The sequence below is a fragment of the Heteronotia binoei genome, chromosome 12, assembly GCF_032191835.1.
Source record: "Heteronotia binoei isolate CCM8104 ecotype False Entrance Well chromosome 12, APGP_CSIRO_Hbin_v1, whole genome shotgun sequence".
Classification (NCBI taxonomy): domain Eukaryota; kingdom Metazoa; phylum Chordata; class Lepidosauria; order Squamata; family Gekkonidae; genus Heteronotia; species Heteronotia binoei.
In genome coordinates this window covers 45,991,505-46,017,072 of record NC_083234.1, presented here as the reverse complement: position 1 = coordinate 46,017,072, position 25,568 = coordinate 45,991,505, and the positions used below count along the sequence as shown (strand labels likewise).

The following is a 25,568-nucleotide window of genomic DNA, read 5'->3' as shown; positions in this document are numbered from 1 at the left end:
GGCTGGTCTTCCAAGCCTGCTGTTGGTGAGCTGCTATTAGAAATAGGCTGCTGAGATGTTGGCCTGACCCAGCAGACTCTCTGCTTTGAGGTGTTGCTTGCCACCTTGTTCTTCTGACCCTGCTTCTATGCTTTTAAAAGCAGTCAAACAGAGAAACTAAGCCTATAAAAGTTTTCCTGGCATGGAGATAAAGTGCAGAGAAAAGCTTCACCTGCTAAATTTCTCTCTAAGAGCAGGAGCAGGGAGTGGAGCAAGGGCAGGACAACTGAGCTCATCAGACTCTTTTAAAGATGAGTTCAAAATCTGAGGCGATGTTCTGAGGAGTTTCAAGCAGTGGGCAGACATAAGGGGGAGTGGTTTGGTGTGCTTCAAGATGGCTGCCAGTTACACCCTTCAGGACCAGCCCTGAGAGGGAAAGTGTGGGCCATTTGCCCAGTGGGCCTTGCAGCACTTTCTTCTGAGGTGTCCTCTAAGGTGCCTGATGGTCTGTCATTCTCTTGCAACAGGTTGTTGCCTCTAGCTTGGATCCCTGATGTACCAAATGAAGCCTCCTCACTTTACCAGGACACCTCATGGGATTTTCTTTTTTAAAGTTCTAATTCAAAACAGGTCAGCATCTGCACACTTATGTGCCCACAATCATTCACAGTTGAATGAAGTCAGCCTCACTGGAATGGGGGCGGCTAGCTGTGCTGGCAAACAGATTTTCCAACTTTCCCCAGCCCCTCTGGCTCTGCTCCTGTGCATGTCATGCAGAAATGTAACAGGAAGAGATCTTGTCCATACTTTGTACTCGTGGCATGTCAGGTAATGGAACCAAGACTGTTGGGGGGTGGGGGAGACATGTGGGCAATCCTATAAAGCCAACAAAACAGCCTGAGAACCTCTGGAATGGTGTGAAAGGTATTGACTTCTTCAAAGAGAAATGGAGCAGATGAGCCTAAATTCTCAGTAGGAGGGTCCAGGGTTGAAGATCAAACCCACCCCACACACAAAGATTTGTTATATTCCAAGTGTGTGTGGGGGGGGGGGGGGGAGGAACCTTTCATCAATTAGCAAATCAAGATTAATACACAAGTTCTGTCCCAATCTGCTTCCTCTTGCACATCTTGCTCCCTTTTCCTCTAAAGGGAAATTAATTAATCAGGCCTACATCTGTTCCACGCCTACTCTCTGATGAACGTTTGGGTCTTTCTGCTCACCCCACCCCCACAGGATGTTTCCTGCAACACAGATCACTAAACAGGAACCCATCCATCACAACCAAAGGCTCTCGTGCAGCTTCTAAGCTTCCACACCCATTGTAGCACGGAGTTTATTTCCATCCATCCATCTGTCCGGTGTCCCAGCAGAATCCCAGTAGTTCCCTATCTTCAAAGCGTAGATGGCAATACTTTTATATTGGCCCTGCCTTTAACTGACATACTGAAACTGAACAAGTGAAAAATCTCTGTGGTGGCAAAATAATATTAGAACTAATGTTTATAGATTGCAAGAACTCCTTGGGCCCTCAATCCATATTCTTCAAAGGTCTTTGGTTCCGTTCTCTCACTTTTTTTTCTGGATTTAATGAAGAAATATAAGAATGCAAAGATTTGTCTGCTAAACTGCTATGAGTCTGGCTATGCTTAAAGGCTCAAAAGAAGGGTCAATGAGAAACAGTGATAACCCCCCAAGGTAGGAAAAAAGTTGTCTGGTCTCTCCTTCCCAAAATAACTGCTGTTGTGATCAGAGATCTCAGTGCAACTCTGTTCACCTCCTGGCATACCATGGCACTACCCAGCTCAATATGGAGCGCAACCCAGGCAGAACAGAAAGCATTCACTCTCCTGCCGACCTCACTGACTGCCTGGGGCTCCTCAGGTTAGTCACATTTCACTGCTCCTTTTCTAAAAGTAATTTGCAATCCCATCTGGAGCCCTCTGCCATCTCTCCCTGGAAGAAGCTACTGACCCCAGCTCTGCCACGGCTATAATTAGCCCAAGCCAGGAGCTGGGAGAACATGCAGTTGGAGAGAGCCCTCGGGTGGGATCACACCTGAGTCAAAATAAGGGCAAGAGGACTGCAAAAGGTTCCTTATGAGTGGGGTGTATTTTGTGGCTGGAGAGTTGCCGATGGCTAAAAAGGTGTGCAGCCCAGTACTTTGCATGCTTACTCAAAAGTTGGTTCAGTGGACTTATATGTCATAAAGTTAGCCCAGTGTGGTCAGGATGAAACATGTACACTAGATATGTGTCAGCATGAATGCAGCTCATTTTCCAGTTCAGTCCCAAATTCCATTAAAGTCACCTGGTCATAAGGAGGAAACTTTCTTTCTCCTGTATCTCACTCTGAAGAGGTGCCTGACGAGATTCACTACATCCCTGTTTAAGGAATGGCCCCAATCTGGGCAGTGACCCGTACAAATGGCTACAAGGGATTTGCTGATAAAGTGGCAATGCTCCTCTACAAGCTTGGAAGGCATACTAAGAATCCAGATAGAATGAAAAAAGGAAATATTTATTGAGCGGGATAATGCAACTGTCTGGTCTGGAGAATCAGAAAACTCAAACTGCCAAAATAACATCAGGTGTTCAGTAACACTCAAGACTAGCAATCTTATTACAAAAGTTCAAATATTCCAAGCACCCCCACATTGTCCAGGGTATTCCACTCCAGAAGGGAGCCAAAGAGGTAGATAGTAAAGAAGGGCTATAGTTACCTCTCTGTGGGTCTAGGAAAAAGTCCCATGCTAGAGTCTGGAGTCTGAACATCCAGAGAACCAGTAGTTCAAAGTAATCAAGAACGGAAGAGTACCAAAGGCATGTCACATATGTTTAGAACCAGTTACTCCACAGATGCACAAATTGGGGTGGTTTGGGCTCAGTCAGGGTAGAGCACCCTTAAGCCAAGAATGGCTGGACTGAGCATAGGAAGACACAATTTGGAGACCCAATTGTAAGGCAAGACTGATTCTTAAAAAGGCTCTTTTCTTCCCAGGCTTGGAAAGGTTGGAGGGAGCAAAGCAGGGGTGAATCAGATATGGGGAGGCAGGGAAAGGGTTGGTTAGGGCCAGACTTGCTGACTGGTGACCAGTAAATTTGATGGGCAGATTGCAAACAGTTCAGTTACTGTGATGGTAAGACCGATTTATAGGAAATGCTAATGTGGGTATAGTTTATTTTTGGCACTATGCTAATACAGCAGGTTCCTCTTGCAGCTAAAAGTATGCTGATTAACACTGAAAGACAGGCCTTGATTAGGGATGTCCCAGTTCACTGGGCTGGCTTCTCTGTCCTTGCTGCAGCAGTGGGGGGGGGGGGCTAAACTTTACTGCCCAAACACTGACAGAAACTGGTCCCGGGTCATGATAGGTGCAGGGAAAAGACAAACCAAAACAAACATTTATTGACAATGGTGCTGGCAACATGGATTCCAAATTTGTCCAACAGTATGAATAGAGAAGCATAAGAACATAAGAAGAGCCCTGCTGGATCAGTCAAATAGTCAGTCAATCTAGCCCAGCATCCTATCTTACACAGTGGCCAACCAGTTGCTCTGGAGACCAATAACAAGGCATAGAGGCTGAGGCCTTCCCCTGATGTTGCCTCCTGGCTCTGGGATCCAGAGGCTTAGTGCAGCAAGGGATGCTTAACCATTCCCCCTTTGTCATTTTTCCTTTGCAACTCACAGTAGAATTTTTGTCAGTTTGGTGCAGGGAAAAATGGCAAGGGAAGGATTACACCCACTCACTCCCCTGTTCCAAATAACTTCTCACTACCACCCAGCAGTCATGTAACCCAGCAAAGTTGCAGTGGGAAAGTTTGCTGGCATGTGGTTCCAGCCTAAGCATGCATTATATTTGCAGCCTAAAGACCAAACTGAGACAAGAGGATGGGAAATCTATGACCAGATCTTCTGTGGTTTTCTTAAAAGCTAATAGCAGCCATGGAGGCCTGATTTGTATCAGAGCTGGGAGACAGGAGTTAACCCTTTCCCCCTGCACCATTTTCACTCTTTAAATAACTGCCACTTAGTTGGTACTTGCCCCACAGAGGAAGGGTACCTATAGATTCTCTTTTAGCACCATGCCCCCCCAATCTCCCCTCTTAGGCTTGCTATTTGCTTTTTAAAAAAAAATGTAGATCTGAATGCAGATCTTGTATCATCATGTTTAATTGGGCCCTAAGCGACATGGAACTCTAAAATGGTGGCTCTTAGCATGATGGTAATTTGTGCATATCTACAAACTTATTATAGCAGTTTAATTGCCAGTTTATACCTGGGAACTCTAGCTTGCTGACGTGACCACTCCCTGTTCACTTGGGCCTGGTCTACCTATGCAGTAAAATGAGGTGAAAATGACATAATAGACTCTTCGGGAGGTAGAATGAATGGTACTATTCCATAATATAGGGGAGACTTACATTTTTGTATGTTTTCCCCACATTCAAAAACTCCCTGCACAATTAAATTTATTTATTAAAACATTAGTATCTTGCATTTCTGCTTGGTTTGCATTTAAACCATTGCATTGGAACCATTTAAAAACTTCTTGCATATGGAAAACTAGCACATAAGAAGTGGGCTAGATTTCCCCCCTCCTTGTTGAGTTCTCTCTCTCTGTGTATCTTACTTTCAGAGAGTTTTGCGCATGGCTGGGCATTCAAAAACAGCATGTTCAACCACCAGGTAGAAGCGGTACCATCTTTTCTACCACCTCTTGATTCTGCTGCTTTCATTGGTTAGGCCTGAGCAATTCCTAGCATTCTTCCTGAAACTATATTTCCCAGGGTCCCTTGGGGAAAGGGGATTAGTACTGTGCAGTTTCTGAAATGGTAAAGGGCAAGAGAGGGAGAGAGTATGTAGCATTGTTTCAGCTGTCATGTGTCAATTACACATATGACCCTTTACAGGTGACTTAAGGACACCACAGTGTCAGGTTGCCAGCTGGATACCCAGATGGCCTAAATCAGACAGGCTAGTCTGGGTAACATTAAGGGCAGGAGAGTAGGAGACAAATCGATCTGTATGATGTTCTCATTCATTTCACTGAGGCTTGTGCAGGAGAACTTCTCAGTGGATCATGCCCAATGTTCAGCAGTGGGGCAGGGAGTATGTGCTGAAGTGTCTGGTGCATGCGATGAGGCATTTATGTACACTCCTGATCATATGTCAGATTCTGCAAGGAACCATCTGGTTCATTTCCTCAGCATTGCCCATTTAATTGTGCAAACTGTATCACACAATAGTTGGAACTGCATATTTTCTGGCCTAACCTGCAGCAGTGCTTAAACTTCTGACTGCTGAATCACACCACTGGAGAAACAGTTCGATTCTGTGTCTGAAAAGGGTTTTGTTTTAGAATGTGCATGTAAAGTTAGGAACTGCCCCCCATCAGGAAAACCTTATATTTCTGCATGTATCACTGATCAGGTTGTGCTTTTTGGATGGAAAAAGGCAGGTCCTGAGTAGTTCATGCAGAGATGAAACAAACAGCCTCCTTCGTGATCAGGGGATTGAGCTTTAGCTCTGCAGTGGAAAAGATTGAATAATCCAACCCTGCTAAATGCTGAGAAGCAGCAAACTCTTTGTCCCAGTAGAGGATGATTGGATCAGAATAAAACAAGAAACTCAGGCAGAGGAGCATCAAGAAGGCTCCTCTGTGAGTGGGTATTTTGAGCTCACAGGAGATTTAATTTTTGATTTCTTGAAGCTCTAGCAGTGCTGTCATGGCATGCAATAACTGACCTAACTGGGAAAAAGGCATCATTCCACATATGCCAGGTGATGCACACAAAAACTTCAGACTGTGAATATTTGGAAAAGATGACAAGTTGGATTGTTTGTCACCTCCATAAAAACTATACACAAGGAAACACAAATGTCAGAAATTGCAGCTGTCCATACAGAGGGCTAGAAGTCCCACCCATAGCATGATGGATAATAGATAACCCAGTTGGAGCAAAAGATGGATTCTAACAATCATTTAGCAACACAACACACTAGGAATGGCTTTTTTGCACAACAGAGATAGCTGGGCAGAGGTGGAACAAGGGAAATCAAAAGCTGTATGTAGACAGGAAAAAAGGCCTGGATGAACACAGAACTGGGTGTGTGTATTGGGGGTGGGGGGTGGAGTTGGATTATATTTTCTTTGGTTTGAAAAACACAGCTGAATTCTTTGATATGATCATTTAAGATACTCATATTAGGAAATCAATTTTATTTCAATGACAAACACAACTATTTGTCCCAATTAATGGGGACAAAATCTCAGAAACTATGCAAGGAGCCCTTCTTCTCAAATTTCAGGTACACATGAGAAAGCATCCTTATTCTATGGGTAAATGACATTCTTAGTAGAAAATCAGGCTTGGGGAAGTCTGAATCGAAGTGTGATGGGGTGGGGCATTTGTATTTATTTATTTATTATTTATTTTCATGTAAAGGGAGGTGAAGCCTCCCCCCATCCCTTCACAATCAATCCCCTTTGCTGATTTAAACATTTTCTCCAGCACGGTCAGGTACCCATATTGAAGCCTGGCTGGGAGAAAATGGATTTCAAATAGCTGACTGCCATGAGTTAAGGCAGCAGAGGAGGGACAGTTAGTTCTACTGACTGACATATTCCAGTTTTGTTTTAAAAACAGATGCATACATCCAAACTTTACCTATGAATAGGGTGGCTCATGCATATGTCCTCCCTAGCAGCTTTTAAGCATGATAAGGATGCCTGAGAGATCATAGATCCAAAATCAGTGCGTCTTTCTCACAGAGATTATCTGATCTGTTGTCATCACTGACTTTTCATGCGCCTCGAATATGTGAGTCTGATCTTTACTGTAAAGAGATGAGCCTTAGCCACTGCCTTTGTCCTCCTTCCTCTCACATTTGCAGGTGAGCTGACTTCCACGGGCTGTGTAGCTTCTGCCTCTGTGTCTTCCAGTTCACCCTTGCTGCTTACCAGTATGTGTACACAAAGCCTTTGCTTCTATCCCATAGAGCAGGGGTGTCAAACATGTGGCCCAAGAGCCAGAAGAGGCCCCCAGAGGGCTCCTATCAGGCCTGTGAGCAACTGGCTGTAATCTGCTTCCTTCTCCCTCTCTCTTGCTTCCTTCAGCACCACAGCTTGCTTTGCCAGGCTTGCTCAATCACACAGGAGCTATGGAGCAAAGCCTCTATTTTCTCCATTGGCTGAGGCTTCTCCCTTGGGGTGGAAGAGGAGGAGGGAGCACTTGCTTTGCCAGACTCTCTCAATCATAAAGCAGACCTACTGAGCCAACCCTCCTTCTACTGGCTGAGGCGCCTCTTGCTCCTTGTCCCCTGGGGAGGAAGGGAAAGAGCAAGAAATTCCTTTGCTGAGTTCCCTCAATTGCATGGGAGAGATATAAAGCACCTTCAAGACCAACAAAGTTTTATTCAAGGTATGAGCTGTTTATCTTGCTACAGAGAGAAAGAGAGAGAGAGTTATTGGCTGTTATGCCAGAGCTCTCCTGGGTGCAACTGGATTTGCCTCCTCCTTTTCATTTGTATCATACCTTAATGATCCAGTCTTTCTCAGTAGGAAAGCAATGTGAACTGTTTAGATGAGGAATAGCAACAAGCCAGTGAGACGAATGAGCCTGAGAGTGTGTGCCCAGATCAAGTTCACTCAGCACATTTGCTTTGTAGACTGGGGCTTTTTAACCTAGGCTGCCCAGATATAAGGCTGATCCTGACCACTATACATGGTTATCTTTCTATACTTGCACTGCCTCATAGCAGTTGCAGTTAATTTTCTGGGAAGACTATAGTTTTGTACACAAACAAACAGCCCTCACTCTGTGACATGATGCCTTCACATGTTCTTGACCAGCACACAAACCAATTTATGTATAAAAGCTCACAATGCTCAGTCATTACATGTTTTCCTCTGGGTCAATAAATCAAGAGTAGGTTTGCAATTTATAGACACACACCTAAACAGCATACTCAAGATTGCTACAGCACAGACATGGTCTCCAGATTTTGATGCAATAATTCAGAGCAAGAGGTGTCAGTTATCAGAGACAAAATAAACAAAACAAAACATTGCAAGAGTGCTAATCTTTTAAGCATATTTTATTTTAAGGTTTAAAAAAACAATTAATTGTGTTTGTGTCCTTTATAAAGTTTATATCTCTGCTGCCTGGCATTACATTTTATGACACACATGGCCTGGCCTGACAAGGTCTCATTTATTACATCTGGCCCTCACAACAAATGAGTTCGACACCCCTGCCCTAGATAGCAGACAGGTTGGCTACCTATCATGAAACAGAGGGGGAAAGCAGAATACCTCCTGTTTGAGCCTGTCATGATCCTCAGCCTAGTGAGGCCAACAGCTCCAGGGAAGCCTGTATCAGAATAGCTACAGGGTTTGCATTTCCCAGGATCCCTTTTGTTCCTCTGATTGGGTGGGCAGTAATTTTGGAGGGAAAACTTGTCAAGTGAGGCCTTAGCTTGCCAATCCCCAGGTCCCAGAAGGGGATCCCCAAGTGTTGCAGGCTTCTTTCCACCCCCAGTCAGCTGGCCAGTGGGAGGAAGCACTGCCCTCACAGCCACCATGTGCCTTTCCAACTCCAAAGGCTTAGAAGACTTTGAAGGGCTTGCTTTTTGAAAGTTGTGTGTGCCTTTAAATCTCCAGAGCTAGGCTGAAAGGAGGCAGGATGAGCCTGCAGAACAAGGTGGCTGTTGTGAGAAAGGGAAGCCCCCTCCCTCCATTTATTTTACAGCCCATTCAGAAATCATTTGTACAGTAAAATAGAGAAAACCTCTGGTTTCCCTGTGTTAGTCTGAAGAACTTGGTTGAGTATACAGCATTCAACAACTCCCATGGTGAGTAAATTGCCCAAGTGAGACCACAAAGTGTTTCCTCCAAACTGTGTTTATTTTGGCTGCTCTGTGTGTGTGTGTGAGAGAGAGAGAGCACTGCTGCTGGGGGATGAGGGAATGAAGACTGCATTCAGGGGAACTGCACTGCTGTATTTTTATTTATTTTAGGGAATGGGAAAGTCTCCTGGCTCCACTCCCAAAGTCCCCAGATATTTTCTGAGTTAGACTTGGCAACTCTATGGAGACCAGCAGGGTGGGACCTGGATAAAAGGAAATAAAAGGCCAAGCTAGAGAGAGGGAAGTGTTCTCTTTGGAAAGGCTGAGCTGGGAGGCAGTTGCAGCAGGAGGGTTCCCTCATCCAAAGAGGGGTGAGTCAGTTGGAATCAGAAGGAGGAAACATTTAGTTAGTTGCGTCAGGGCTTTTATTTTTTTTGTAGCACCTTTACTGCTCTTTCCTTGATCACTATTGCACTAAATAAGTAAAACCCACTTGTTTGTTCTAGGGCACTTACAGTAAACTAATTATTGTTATACTGCCTGGGTCCTCACATCTCTTTGGTCACAAATAGAAGGTGTTTGTTAAGAAGAAAGACACAGGGGGTGGGTGAGTGCTCTGGGCCCTCCCAGACTGATCCATACCAGAGTACTGGCAGCCAGTAGAAGCCCTGCCTGGTCCCCTACTTGTGACAGGGCCTCTTCCTGCATCCGTCCAGGTAAACCAGATAAACTGATGGGGAGAGATCAGGGTAGGAAACGTGAGTCTCTAAACTTTCCAAGTTGCACAGCCTGTCCTGCCACCAGGGAAGGCTTTGGGTCCTCTGCCTAGGAGACTGAATTCCCAAGCCCTCCCAAACACACTGAGATGGGTACAATTATCAGCAGAAAGTAGAAACACTATGCATGTTAAATCAACTGGAATGATCTTGTTTGGTGGGAATATTGGCTGTTGCGTGAACTATGTCCTTAACAAGAGCATGTCTGCTGACTCTCATTCTTTCTTCTTCCTACCTACTACTGTTTAGGGAAACTATATTAAAATAAAGTACCAGAAGGTTTGCAACCATTGTGAAATGCCAGAACAATTTGGCCACATTCATAGCCAGTCTCTACAAATTGACATAGTTCAGGCTGGATCATCTATCCTCTGTTATATAAAATAATAAAAGCCCTTTCGTCTTGGCAAAATTGAGCAACCTGATTGGTTGGGACTGGGTAGAACTGTGGTGCATCAACTTTTGGCCCATCAAACTATCACTTGAGTACTTGCTTGCCACTGGTTGAGTGGCTGTTGCTAGCCAGCAAAGCTGATTCTGTCAGTAAAAGGCAACCAACCTTAGTTCTGGCAGTTACTGGCTCCCTACCCTTCCATTGGCTAAGCTGCCTGTCGCACTGATTCACAAAGGAGAGAAAGAAACCCTTCCCTCGATTGGCTGGGGGTGGGAGAAGGAGGGAAACATCCAGAGAGAAGGCTTCCCTTGATTGGATGAGGACTCCTCCATATCCTTCTCTGGAAGGGGAAAAAATGGCATCCTGTGGCAACAGACCAGATACAGAGAGATATATAGAGTGGGAAAGCAAGACACAGAGAGAGACTGAAGTCCTGTGCTTAAGACCAACAACGTTCTCAGAGACAGGCTGTTGATCTGAAAGGTATCACACTAAAGGCCTCTAAGGCAGAAGTTATTGGGACCAGTTTTGAATATGGCTGCCAGTTCCAGGTTGGTGGGAAATTCCTGGAGATTCTGTGGTGGCGTTTTAGGAGGGCATAGGAGTTAAGTCTTCAGAGTGGGGTCTGCCAGACACAGGTTTTTGCTATGGAAGCTGACTGGGTGATTTTGGACCAGTCACAGACTTCCAGCCTAATCTGCCTCACAGGGATTGTTGTTCAGATCAAAGTGGGGAGAGGAGAATGATGTAAACTGCTTTACCCCCCTGCCTTTGGAGAAAGATTGTCCTTTTCCTACGTAGAGGCTGCAGGGAGGGGAAAGGTGAAGGAAAGCTGAAGTCAGAGGAGCAAATAAAGGGAAGGTGATAGAGTTGCCAACTCCAGGTTAGGAAATTCCAGGAGATTTAAGGGGTAGGGCCTGGAGAGGGTGGGGTTTGAGGAGGGGTGGGACCTCAGACAGGTACAATGCCATTTCCTCCTGGGGAACCATTGTTGTCAATCTCCAGGTGAAATCACTCAGAATTACATCTGCTCTCCATTTAGCAGAGATCAGCTCTCCTAGAGGTGTGGGGGGTGGTATTCACCCAGAGCCTTGTTCTAGAGCTCATTGTATTTTTCTCCTTATTCCTGGGCCTTATTCCTAGTTATTAATAAAGCTCTAACTGTGCATTTTTGATGTATAGCTGAAGCTCCAGTTTCTCTCACAGAAATGTTTATCATGGAAATCCCCTGTGCAGTTATCCACTGGGAAGGATCCTGAGTACTTTCCATCTGTACTCAGCCACTTCCTCTTCACTTTGCTTCATCTTGATTAGGAGTGTGATGTTGTCTGTAGCTGGCCTTGATAGTGGAGTTTTCCCAGTGGTATAGCCAACAGCATGCTGGACTTGAATCAGAAAAACCTAGATTAAAATCTCACCTTTGCCTATGGGATGATTTTGGGCCTAGTCTCATTCTCTCTGCCTAACCTACCACACAGGACTGCTGCAAAGATAAAATGGGGCAATCCCATTTACACTGCCCAGATCATCTGGGGGGACTACTGGGACACAAGTGGAATAAAGAAAAACAAGAACAATCATGTATTGTGGCTATTCAGCCTTCTCCAGAAGAAAGATATCAGAGAGATAACAAATCCCCTGGCATCTATCCTTTTATAAGGTGTAAGGATCACAACCTACTATACCAACGCAATTGAGACACCATCCCCTGGTCCTGTAATAATAAGAATAATTAATATGGATTGAACACATCATTCTGTCCACCAAAAGACACAGAAAAAGTGAGGAGGAAAAGTACTTTTTTAAGGGTCCAGATTGATTATACAATAGTGTATTGTTAACTAATCTATGTTATCATGAATAGCCACACTAGATCAGGGACATATCAAGCAGCAGTGGGTAACAATACGGTTTGTAAGCACCTCACATCCCTGTAAATCAGGCCAGAATTATTGTATTAAAAAAAAAAGGTGAGCTGTGGAGGGGATGGCAGCAGTTTCCTTAAGTCCCTTCACGGTAGAAGCAAGATCCAGCATGCCAGCCTTATGGCTTACAAGCAGAGCCAGCTAACTACATCATGGAACCTTTGGCAGAAAGACCAGTATTTCCACACTCCCTTGCCCTCTGCCCAGGAAGCCTCTTGCCCTGGATCAAGCAATGCAAATTTAAGGTACTTCCCCAAGTGAAAAAGTACAGTTACGTTGCAGAGCTGGCTTCCAGCAATAAGGAATATGTGTCCCCCACCCCTTTCTGGATTAACAGATACAACAATTGTGCTCCCATTTCCAGTGCCTCTTTTTGCATGAAGAAATATTTGTTCTACCTTGATTCTTCAAAACAAGTATATCCAAATGTGTATCTTGTTGTTACCTGCGTGACAATTATCTCCAGCTCTGGATTTTCCCAACTACACCCCAAGCACATCTCTTGTGCTGTTGCAGAGTATGATGGGACAGCTGGGACTGGGGACCAGAGGTCATCTAGAGCAGAAAGGATGGGCAGACCAAGGGGAGGAGATGGCCTGCTTGACAACTTGGCTAACACTTGCATCATTTCTCCAGCCAGTTGGCTTGGATGAAAAGTTCAGGTGGTGTCCCATCCCTCCTCCAAGTAAAAACTCTTTTTATAAACCTGACCATTGACTGTGTATTAATGGGATTTAAAATGAGTGGCCACGAGTGCTGCAGACTGTTCTGTCACCGCAACAGTTTACCACCACACTCTCCTGTGTCTGTAGACCAAGCCCAATCAGAGAGACCAACAAGCATGAAATGTCTTAACACTGCTGGATTCACTTGGAGATGCTATGTGAGACTGGCCCTGGCACCATGCACCATTCATGCATGCTTTCCCAGAGGAGCTCCTTGTTCTGGAACTGGATGCACATGTTTCAGTTAGACAGAGGCTCTGAAGGTTTGTCAGACTGCGCTCAGCAATCAAGAAAGTGTGTTTGTCAGTGACCTGGCAACAGCACAAAAGTTGCAGGGACAAAGGAAGCAGTGAACAATTTGCAAAATTCCTAGCTAGCCTGGAATCCTGCATGCCTCCCCCAGGGGTCTAAAGCTAATCTCAGTGACTGCCTTGAGGGATGTATCACCTTTTTTCAGTACTGCTGCCACATATAAGAGAGCCCTTGCAGTCTAGGAAGTCATCCCTGTATTTCAAGATGGAGTGAGAATTTCATCTAGGATTGCACTGATGATCTCCCTCAGACCCTCATTTGTATTCATGACTTGTAAAGGCATGTCTGCACAGGACATTTTCAGGATTTGGATGTATTGTATAATCCAGATTGGATACAATAAACTACAAGCAACCTGAATCAAGCACCAGTTCTGGTCTCCCAGCCTGCAGCACACTTTTTCTAGCACTGAGCTGTAATAATTGGAATGTTTCACCTTTTGGATTTCTACCTGTTGCACATTAGGAAGTCTGCCTGAAAACTGTGCATATCAAATCTATATAATACCTTTTATTAAGACCAAACAAATAAAGAATGCTTTCTGCAAGCTTTCAAGTTCACATGTATTGTGTTATTTTGGTTGATTTTAATAAAAGTTATTGCATGGATTTTACTGGTGACTAATACAGCTACCAAAAAAGGCAGCAACCCTATAGAGTATGGTTGCCAGCTGTGGGATGGGAAATACCCATAGAATTTGGGGGTGGAGCTTGAGGAGGGGCGGAACTTCAGTGGGGTATAATGCCAAAGAGTCCACCTTCCAAAGCTGCTATTTTCTCCAGATGAATTAATCTCTGTTCCCTGGCAATGAGTTATAATAGTGGCAGATCTCCAGCTACTACCTGGAGGTTGGCAACCCTACTATAGAGTGACAACATGTAGCGAGAAGTGGGAGATCCATGACTGAAACATGTGCATCCAGTCTTTAAATTTACTAAGGTCTTTAGAAGCAGCCAAGGGCCAGAGGGGGCAAAACAGAATGAGGCTGGGGCCAACCCTTTCTCCTTGCACCATTATCTGGATAGAAAGCCCCTCCCCCAGCTCCTTCTAGGTCCGATAGCAGGGCAAAGAAAACAGGCTGTTATTTTCCCAGCTGGGTCTTAGCAAGGAGGTAGGTAAGGGTGTGTATGTGTGATTTCTGTTGAGAAGAAGTTTAATCTTCCTACCCAATGACTAACCCCAAATCCCTTTCTTGGAGGGTTGCCAACAGCCTGGAGAAAAAAATCTTTTGCCCCTTTCATAGAGGCTTAGTGAGATGTATTTCACCAGGTTGAGTTGTTTACCTCCATGCCACAAAAAGTTTCAACTGCCCATCTCCACATCTTAAAAATGACTTCTCATATTCAACACATGCATTTCTGATGTTAACAATTCACAGGTTTGGAACTAGCCAGCTTCTCCATTGATTCTTGGCTTTTGTACCTGCAGGTCCCATGATTCTCAGCATAACCTTTCTGGGTGGTTAAAGAAAATGCCTCCTTCCTTTCTCACCAGCAGAAAAGCTGGTTGGGTCTAACCTAATGACATTAAAATACACATACACATTTGGGCTCAACAATACAGCCATGTTACTTCCTGAGACCTCCAAGGTTTTTCCACTCACATTTGTGAATCCCCACCTGGAAATGTGTTGGTCTCACCTAGACAGCTAGGAAGTCTGAGTCCGACTGTGGCTCTGTGCACTGCCCCCTCTCACCAAATTGTAGTTCTCAAGGTCTCCTGGGACAATGGAATGACTATGAAAGTGTGCAGTGTAAATGTCTGCTTTAAATATGTGATTATTTTTGTTCCCATTCATCTTTTGTCATCCATTTTCTCCCCATTCTCAAAGTGCAGATGGTATGCTCTTTGAGGAAGACTCCCCCCCCCCCGTTATGTATTCTGTAAAGCAGTTTAACACATATCCATATTTTTATATGAAACACACAGACACACAATACATTTAAGACTGCCAAAAGGCCTGGTGAAACTATTCTGTCCCTTTAATAGAAGCTTAATGTGTAAAAATTAGCAGCTGACATTTTTCATGGCACAGAAGTAAATACCATCCCATTATATCTCCATTAAGGGGGACAGGTCATTTTTATCCAGGCTGGTTGGCAACCCTACCCTGTTTGGTTATTCAGCTAGGCTTCTTAGTGTCAAGGCATCGCAGATGTGGATCCATCACTGCAATTGGTCTATTATATAAAAAACTTCCTTGTATTAAGCAATGTTTCTAGCTGACACTTTAACTGCCCTGTCTTAAATGTATTCTACTACGCTGTATCTATACTTCTGGCAAGTGCATATTTTGTAAGTTGCCTTGAGTCCCTTTGCTGGGGAGGAAAGAGAAGATACAAGCATTTCAACAAATACAAAGTCAATTCATCTAGCACAGGATTGTCTACTGTGGCAGGTGGCAGCAGCAGCCTCTAACGTACCATGCAGGTCCCTCTCCCTGATGCTTGCTACCTGAACTCCTTTAATAGCTGATGATGCCAAGGATGGAACCTAAGAGCTTCTGCAGGCAAGGGATGCGCTCAGCCATTGGGCTACAGGCCATTCCAAAATAGTGAGCAGGCGGAGACCACTCAGTGGGTTCACAGTAGAGGCCCAGTTAGACTCAGGAATTCTTTGGTTCATGCAAGCCAGCCTCCTTGTCATTATGCAGCACAGGATGGAAATTCTGGCCAGGAGCTCTTAGTAGAATACTCCACAGGCATGAAGCTTCAAGAGCAGGCCAGTTTATGTACCAAACAGTGCAGCTAAGTGAGGCAAGAAGCCGGAAGTGATTCCCCATCCCAGCAGAAACCATCTGGGCCGGCTGGTTTCACCATCTGAGCAGGAATCACAGTTTTGTTGCTGCTGCACACAAACTGCCACCCACACAACTGCTTCCCAGAGTGACAAGTGGGCAATGACATCATCCATTGCTTTACAGGGATGCTCAACAGGCCCCCTCCTGGCTTCTTCCAGCTAACCCCCCCCCCCCCCCCGCCTCCAGCCTTGGTGAAAATTGCCCCCAGCCAAATCCAGGCTTGTCAGGCTTTTCCATTTGCAGGTCAAGATGTATTGCTTATGAAATTCAGACTGCTGGCTGCAGCTAGCTTGCATCTCTCTGTTTAGCAGAAGTTCGGGAGGAGGAGGAGGGGATCTGAAGACAGGCAGCAGTAGAACTGGAGGGCAGGAATGAGCACCATAGCACCGGGACCTCAGAGCCCTCAACAGAGCCTTTTATCCAACATGATTGGATAAAAGAGTGCAGAGAAGTACAAGAAGGAAATTAGTCTGCAAACTGACAATCCAACCATAAGCTAACCCTCTGCAGGTATTCAAGCATGGAGGAAGCCACACAAACATACTCTAGGGATGCCAGCTTTTTAAAATTGGCCCTGCTCTTTTGCCTCCACAAAGCACCCTGAAATTAAAGAAGTGTTTTCAGATCCTTGCCAGGGAGACCTTTGCCAGCTTCCTGGGCTGTGCCTACCGCAGCCCAGGCCACTCAGCATCTGAAACTTCCAGCAATGGAAGAATCAGTCCTCTTCAAAGAAAGCAGAGCAAGGCTAGGCCCAGGGGTAGTTTTTAGTGATTCTGGGGCCCCTGGGCAAAACTCCAGGATGAGGCCTCAGAATTAATGCTGTCCCCTTTAAGGGGCAATCCTAGCCCATGGCAAGGCAGGCTGGAGTCATCATTGCCTCGAGCTGGCTCCAAGCCCTTGGCAGGGTGGGCATGAGGGGTGCCACCATGAGCAGGCAGCCCCAGCCCATGGGAACTGCCTCATTCTCTTTTCCACCCTCCACTGTGAGTAGAGCTACAGGTGGACCATGGGGGCAATGCTGTTTCCTGGGGCTGTTTGACTCCCAGTCTGCTCCACCCCCTGTGTGTAGTGGCAATCAGATGTAGGATAGTTGTGAACAACACTCCCCCCCCCCCCCGCCGCCGCCCAATATTCTGCAGGTGATTATCCTGGCTGCTGCCCTGAAGTCACTGCCACCCGTCGCAACTCTGGAGGCAGTAGAGAAGCCAGAGCATCAGTGCCACAGCTGGGCGATTGGGGCCCTTCAGAACAGCCCCCCTCAAGCATGGGGACCAGTATCCCAGGAACATGTCCAGGACTGCCCCTGCTTCTGCCTGAAAAATTCTGGATGGCTGAGAGAGGCAAGGTGTGAAGATTTAGTTGCATGAAAAATTACTTATGGTTTCGCTATGTATATATTTTAAAAGCCAGTAAATATATTGGTGCAAATATACTGGAGTTATTGCCTCCCTTATTTCTTCCCAAAGGGAAATCCATTTTCATTACTGCTTCATCCCTGTTGGAGGGACTTTATGAAACCATAATCTTGCCAGTGAAGCCACTTTGCAATCTAATTAAGTGTCCAGTATTAACTTACATGTCCTGGAAGACAAAAGAGAAAGCAGGAAAACAAGGAAGACAGCACTCTCGTGGCCTGCTTTGGAAGGGCCCAGAGGAATCTGACAGCCCACTGCTGTGGGGGCATCTGGGTCTGGGTTTTGCTGCTGGTTATCTTCGCCCGCTTTTCAGGCTCTGAGCATCCAGTTCTGAAGAAGGTCTGCATGGATGGGTGCAAAGTGCCCCAAGAACGACCATGCAGGGCAAGGCAGCAGCAGTCCATGTGTTTTGTACCCACCATTCAAAGGTAGACTGCATCTGACTATGGATGTTCTATAGATAGACCATAATTTCTCCACAAATTTCTCTACCGATTTTCCTATAGGTTTGACAATGTTCCTTAGCAAAGGCACCCTTTGCTTGTTGCCCTACTAGCCATTGGATTGCGTTTGCATATTTTGACCAGTCCTGGGACTAGTAACAGGATTCTCTCATGTTCATTAGCCCAGGAGTCCTTTTTGCTGCCTGGCGCCTAATCTACCGGCTGACAAACCGAGCCGCGGATGTTTGCAAACGAGCCGCGCTATCCATTTGAATTAGTTCTAATTACAGCTCCTTCTCGATCATGCAGCGGCTGAAACAAAAGCAGATCAAAAGCAGCTAATCCCCTAAAGGGATCGGCGCGATCGTGTTGATTCTTCGCCAAGATACGGGGAGAGACGGCGGCAAGCGAATAGCTAGTGGAGTAGTCTGGCCCCTTGGCGTAACTTGCCTTATCTCTTCACCTGCTCGACCCTTTCCAGTGGACCAAAGCGCTCTCCTCCCTGGTGGCTTGGAGAGATCTCCACTCTCCTTCCTCCCCCCCTCTGGCAAAGGTCAGAGGGCTGCCAGCTGTTCTGTTGGTTTGTGAAACTGTGCAGATTTAGCGATGCTTATTTTCTAGGTATCCAAAAAGCCTGGTCCTCCACGTTCCTGTAGGCACAGTAGCAGGCTTCGTTGCCCCTCCCACTCTGAGTCCCAAATCCCAAAGAGAAGTTTTTCATATCTGCTGTCAGCATTTCCTCAGGGGTTGACCAGCGTTGCCTGCATTTATGTGTTTATTTGGGCACAAGCCACAGTGAATGCCATAAAACTCACTTAGTAAAAATGCAACAAGATCCGGCTGTTTGTCTAAGAAAGATTGCTCCCATTCAGCAGGGGAACTGGCTGTGGTTGCTGTCTTATGCAAGCCTACGAAGGAGTAGGCCTCATTGGATGCACTGTGGTCTATGCCCAGAAAAATATGCTGAACAGGGTCTGCCTATTTTGAAGGGCCTTACGATCGCACCTTTTAAAATGGCCCTCTTGCTGTTGCCTTTAATATCAGGTCAATGTCCAACTGGTAATATTTACCTCCATGGCATGAAAGAACTTCAACTGCCTGTTTCTATGCATCTGTTAAAAGGGCAAGACATTTTTCTCCTAGTCTGTTGAGAGCCTTAGTAAGCCTTGGTAACCAGACAAAAACAGTGCTTGTCAAAGGCAACGTGTCTTCCAATTATCTGAGATCATGCTGGCCCTAAGGTCTCCATGGCCCTTCACAGCCACAGGAATGAGAATTCACAATGGGGCTCTCCACCAGTTTTCCCAGGATTGCTGCCCCCCCCCCTCCCGCCAGTTCACAACTAGGACCACAGTTTATCCCTGTCAAGAAAGATTCAGAGATATTCAGAAAGCTGCAGTATTTCTGGGTACTCTCCAACTCTGGCCATTTCCCAGCTTCAGAGAAAGGTGGTGATTTTCACCATATTCAAAGCTGTGCTGTATTCAAAGATGCCGCCACTTGGGAGTGGCAGGAACAAATGTGGACACTTGTATCAGAATATGAAGGTGAATTTACATGTTTGCATCCTTTGCTCTGTAACTGTGCTACTGAGGCCAATGTCAGGAAAAATGGCCTTCACTGTCAGCCTATGAATGATACTGGGGGCCTACTGATTGGACCCCCCTCCCAACATGTAAGTTAGCTAGAAAAAGATGCTGGAAGGCAAGATCTAGTTTGGGGCTCGGGAACGAGCTCTTCCTAATTTTCTCTCTTTCTTGGTATTTTTGTGTTTATATGAACATGTGTGTGCATCTGGAAGTTATGGTGACCTCTGGTGACTGACCCCTACTGGAGGCCTGGAGAATATTCAGAGAGGTGGCTGAATAAAGCCTGTCCCCAACTCCTGGCATTCCAAGGAGGTCTCCCATCCAACTACTAGCCAGAGTAGACCCTGCTTACCTTCCAAGATCTGATGAGACCGAGCTTAATTTTCAGGTCAGGGCCTAATTTTCTGGATCAAAAATCCTTGTCCCTCCAGAAAGTTTCTTTGAGGATAAGTTGGAGACAGGAGCACAGGTATGGGAGGGGGAGATGCTGACTCACTACAGGGACTTATGTTTCCCCCACTCTCCTGGGATTCAAAGTAGCCACGGGAGGTGGGGGATGCATTTTTTTCACTGGGACAATGACACAGACTAAAGAGTTAATCCCTTTCTCCCAGTTCTATGGCCTTCGTCTATCTGTCCCTTGCATCTGCTTTTTTGCAGCTAAGTGGTACATTAAGGAATGTCATTTATCACCCCCAATGACACTGCCACAGATGAAATACCGGGACAGAAAGGGCTGCCAAGACAGGGAGGTGACTATGGACACACAGTTCTGGCGGCCTTGGGCACCCTGGGAACCCAGATCAGTTCACAAGATTTGCTTTCATATGATATTTGTACTGGTCTGGTTTGTGTGGGTGTGGGAACTCAGAAATAATCTTACCTGGTTTACTGTGCAGCCCTGCAGTTAATATACTTTTAAAAGATGAAGTTAGTTCATTGATTTAAACATTTCACTTGGAGTCATGAAAGTACTGTGGTATTAAGAGAGGCCCTTTCATACATGAAGCAGCCCTATGCCTATATGAGAAGTGCAAATCCTCAGTCAGAGAATACAGAAATACAGAACACAGAAATAAAAGTTGGAATTGGCCATATGTGTCATCCTGAGTTCCTTGGAGGAAGGATGGAATAAAAATGCAATAAACGAAATTCAGGGTACTAAAAAAAAATTACATGTTGCAAAACTCCTTGGTGAAAAGCAGTTCCATACTGGGAAAAAAGTGTATATTGTGTGCAGAATAAAGCAGGATTACTTCATGGATGCAATACTAGCAGGAAGGGGCTACCTAGGGTGGCTGATTTTGGACATTACTAAAGGTAACCAAGTAGGAGACAAATACATCTGGCCCGGGGTTGCTAACTCCAGGTTGGAGAATTCCTGGAAATTTTGGGAGTATTTTTATGGGTGTGTATGTGTGCATGTCTGGAAGTCAAAGTGACTTTTGGCGACTCCTATGGGACATGGAAGACGTTTAGAGAAGTGGCTTGATACAGCTTAGCTGCTTCTGCCTCCAGACTCCTGGTATTCCTAGAAAGTCTCCTATCCAAGTACTTGCCAGGGTTAGCCCTGCTTAGCTTCTGAGACCTGATATGATCAGGCTTGCCTGGACTATCCAGGGCAAGGCAGGCGAATTCTCAGAAATTTGTGAGGTGAAGTCTGGGGAGGGGACAGATCTCAGCAGGGTATAATGCCAGAGTCTTCAACCTCCAAAACAAACATATTTCCCAGGAGAACTGATCTTTGTTGTCTGGAGATAAATTGTAACTCCAGGAAATCTCCAGGTCCTACCAGGAGGTTGGCAACCCTGAGACTCAACAGGGACCACTCTACCCCGCTCTAGAGTGGCTCCCATTCATTCCAGGGGGTCTTGCCCTAGTGAGTTTCCTAGTAAATTCTGCACATAATAATTAATGCCATGGTGTGTGTATGTGTGTATTCATGCAACTGTGTAATCCACCAGAAGTAACCAGATGCCTAAAATCCACTACATTAGTGTAACCAATTCAAAGCTGGAGGAGATGACTGATAGAACTGTGAGATTCCGGTCCATCATCTTTGTGGGCACTTCTGTGTGAGACTCCTTTTGCCATTTCCTAATGGATGCCACAGGAACTGTCCCTACCATATACACTTTGGTAAAACAGCTGTATAAATTGTTATGCCAGTAAGGTATCTTGGGCAGAAACTGAATTCAACTGAATCAACCATGCCAATGTCCAAGTCTGCAAAAGTGCCTTTCCACTAGTCCCTGCCAAATGATGCTGGTGTTGGGTTATTTATTGAACTTCTATTCTGCCTTCTTTCTTTCTTTCATGAAACTCAAGGCCCTTGTGCAGTGCCTGCCAGCTGAAAGGATTCTATCAGGTCAGGTCTCAGTAAGCGAGAAGGGGCCATCCTGCAACCCAGGCTAAGTTTTATTTGGCTCTCAGTTGCTTGTCACCCAGCCAAGACAGAAGCTACAGAGAGAGTGTGCAAGTCGGGCTGAGGTCCTACTAACTCATATCAAATAACCATGCCCCCCTCTAAGGAGTTGAGTACACAGGACAGGATGCTACACTGAGCCAGACCAGCAATCTGTCAAGCCTGGAATGTATCTTCAAGGTGTCCCACAGAGAAAGGGACCTGCGATCCTTTTATGTATAAATGCTGAGGAATGAACCTGGGAACCACTGAATGCAAAACACGTGGCCTATGCTCTCTCCACATTTATATGGAACCACTTTATAGCACACCAAACTGTTAGCCCTTCTGACTTACTGTTGTCTTCTCAAGGCACTGTCTCAGACCTTCTTTCCCAGCATGGCTACCAGAGCTCCTCATAGCTGTAGATCATGGGGAATGAATCTGGAACCCTCAACATACACATGTGTGTGGTTACCACTGCACTCTGCTGAGCAAATCCCCTGGAGTTCTGCAGCTGAGCATCTTTAGATCTACAGGCTCTCCTCCTTTGTTTTTAATTATACCCGGAGGTAGGTTCCATTCTCAGCAGATTCTTCCCCTGAGCTGTCCTGTAACTAACAAAGAAACTGGCATGTTTCTAAAGAGACCTTTTCCTGCCCTTGATGTAGGACCATCTCCATGCGGCAGAGTACTTACTGTTACAACCTCAGGGAACAGCCAGGAAGAAAGAAATAAAATCCATTAAAAATGACATTTATTTTGGCCTCTGAACAGGGAGGGGTGGATATTCCTTCCCTGAGCTTTTGCTTTGAAAGCAGACTTCTTAAAGGCACAAGGTTGTCTAAACAAACAGAAAAGGCAGACTGGCTTAGCCTTTATGAGAACTTTGCTCCTTTTAAAATAGAAAAAAAGATTACAAACCCAAATGTTAAACCGCCTCTGCTTAGGATGAAGTTTTCAGGCTTGAGAGGACTGAGCTGTCCCTGCTCCCCCTCCCACACCTCCGCCCTGCCCTTCCCGGCTTTGCTGGACTCTTTGCTGCTTAGAGAAGTGCTGCGTCCCTGGGACGAGTCCCATCAGATGTTTAAACTCTGGCCCTAGGAGAAGAAAGAGTGCAAATACAACCACTTAGGAGGAAGATCTTGTAGCAGACGTTTGCTCTTGGGGGTGGGGTGGGGCAATAGAAAGACATGCTTTGCAGGCAGAACTGGCCTTGGCCCTAGCCCTTTTCTTTAAGTGCACCCATTTAGAACTACCAGCCCCTGTCTGGCCAGGGCCCTTTTTCAGATTAAGATTAGGTCAAACATATACAAGGTTCCTTTTCCTTCCTGATGAGCAACCACAGCTTATCCTTACACAGGACTTCTTTCTGGGGCAGAGCTTCTGCCAGAGCCCTTAAGCATCTCTTCTTAGCAATCAAAAACTGCCTCCTCTCTTGCAAGACACTCTTAGAACAGTACCAGATTTAAAAAAAAAAACCTCTTTTGAGGTTGGTACCACTAACAAACTGCAGGCCAGTATTCTATAGCTTTCACAAGGGGTGAGCAGTGACCTGGCAAAAGTGATGAATTTGCATTTATTTCTTTTATGTCATTTTCTTAAAACAGCCCTGAGAGTCTGCAATGGGGCCCAGGTCACCTGGCGAGCCCAGGTCACCTGGCGAGCCCAGGTCACCTGGCGAGCCCAGGTCACCTGGCGAGCTTCCATGGGTCGAGCTTCCAGGGTCACCCGGGGTTAGGGTTGCAAGGTCCAACTCAGGAAATATTTGGGGATTTTGGGGGTGGTGCCAGGAGACTTTGGGAGGGGGGGTGGAGCCATGACCAAGGTTGTGACAAGCATGAATCAACTCTGAAGGGAGTTCTGGCCATCCCATTTAAAGGGACTATGCTCCTTTAAAATGCCTTCCCTTCATTAGAAATCATGGAGGATGAGGGACCTTCTTTGGGGGCTTATAGGATTGGACTCCCATGTCCAATCTTTTTTAAACTTGGGGGGGGGGGGGTGTTGAGGAGAGGCACCAGATGCTATGCTGAAAATTTGGTGCCTCTACCTCAAAAAATACCCCTCCCTGAGCCCCAGATACCCATGGCTCAATGCTCCATTATACCCTATGGGGACAAGTCTTCATAAAGTAGAGTGCCCAGCAGACACTGAAACACCCCCCAGCCCCGCTTTCTGATAACCCTGAAGTGGGGGGAGGACCTCCAACCCGGGGGATCCCCTGCCCCCAACTGGGGACTGGCAACCCTACCAGAGTCCTAGTCCGCCACTCTGTCTGCTATCCACTACACACCATGCTGGCTCTCAGGTGGTGGGATGCCTCAGAAACACAAGAGGTGTCAGAAGCTGTTCTCAGATGGTCACTACACTACAGGTTCTGATGATGGAGCTTGGAAGAGAAGCAGTTCTACCCTGATTTGCTAGTCTCTCTGGGGGACAAGCACTTGTGCAGGGCTAGTGATTGAAGGTCGCCAGGCAAGGTTTTGCACTTCCAGGGTCCCGCCCCCCCTTCAGTGTTTCTGCCCCTGGTGCCAAAATATCCTGAGCTATCTATCCCTCTTTGCAGGAGACTCCTGCTTGGCATGGGATGAATCAAGGATGATGCAAAGTAAAAGAACCATGCTAACATCCCTTCTGCTGGGGTGACATAGACAAATCTCTCCATCTCCTGGTTCTGTGATTGCTCTGGCATCATGTTAAGTGAGGGTGGGCAGGGGACCGACAAAGGCTGTACCACTGATGCCTCACAAGGAGAAGGCTGCCAAGGGTAGTTTTGCAAAGGCTTATTTAATCTGCACACTCAAAGAAACTTGGGGGTGGGTTGATTGGGAGTGAGGAGACAATATCTTCTTATGAACGCTGCTGGTGGCTGGAGTATGTGTTTTGGCTTCATTCTAGCTCACCTGCAAAGGGATAGAATCTGCTGCTGAAGGTTCTAAAAATCTTGGCCAGTGCTAGGGACTAGGGATGTGCATTCGGTTCGGCCGAACCGTATATACAGCCAAATCAACACTGATTCGGCTGTATACGGAATTGGCCGTAGCCGATTCCCATTGCCGCCTATTATGCGGCAGCCGAATACCGCTCGCCGTATACTGCCAAATAGCTATTCGGAAGTATACGGCTGTCAATGGAAAAGGCGGGAAAGTAGCTTCTGCAGCCTCAGTGGAGCTGCTTGCCTACTTTTCCGCCTTTAGTGGCCTCTTCCCGCCTCTCCCATAGCCTCCCTGGGATCAGGGAGGGGGGGAGGGGGAAGAGGAGCCCCAGCAGCCAATCCAAAGCATGCATTTGCAAAATGCATTGCAAATGCATGCTTTGCAGGGCTGTTGTGTAGCTGATGGCCCAGCCATCAGCTACATTGTTGTTATTTTGATCTTTTGCTTACTTGGATACCCAAGTTGCCTGGCCAATCAGAGAGCAGTGCTATTTTTTGAAATTGCTCTCTGTAGGGCCAGAGAACCTTTTTAAGGAGTCTTCCTGGCTAGACTCCTCCATTGCTGTGTTGGTGTATGTGGGTTGGTGTGAGAGAGATTGTGCTGCTGCTGGCTGACCCTTGGCTTCAGCTGCTGCCTGCTGCTCTCTCACTCAGCCTTACCAGACTTCCCTGGACTCAGAGAAGACAAGGTAAGACAGTTTTGGGGTTCTTGTTTTAGTTTTTGTTGGTAAAAGGACTAGAGTCCCTTTACTTGTCCAGATTTGGGTGGGTGAGTACTGGGTGGGTAGCCTATTTGGGGTTGGGGTTAGGTTCTGCTGGGGGTGGGGGCCTGGGGTGGGGGGGTTGCTAATTTGCCCATATCTTAATTTAGTGAAAGGACTTTTAAAAATGCAGTGTCCTTTTACTTCTCCTGATTTGGGTGGCTTGGATTTCTTGGGGTTAGGGTGAAGGGGTTTTTTTTTTGGGGGGGGGGGAAGTTCCTGTATTGTTAAAAGTTGAGTTTTTTACTGTTTCA

At 46.1% G+C, this 25,568-nt stretch overlaps 1 protein-coding gene across 1 annotated transcript in view; it reads right to left on the bottom strand.

Annotated features, from left to right (window-relative positions):
* Positions 1-22,355: 22,355 nt before the first annotated feature.
* Positions 22,356-25,568, bottom strand: part of FAM178B (family with sequence similarity 178 member B) — a 235,287-nt gene continuing 232,074 nt past the window's right edge. Inside the window, exon 15 of the mRNA XM_060251835.1 lies at positions 22,356-22,715. Coding sequence (XP_060107818.1) covers positions 22,695-22,715 — 21 coding nt within the window. The 3' untranslated portion in view covers positions 22,356-22,694. The remainder of the gene's footprint in view (positions 22,716-25,568) is intronic.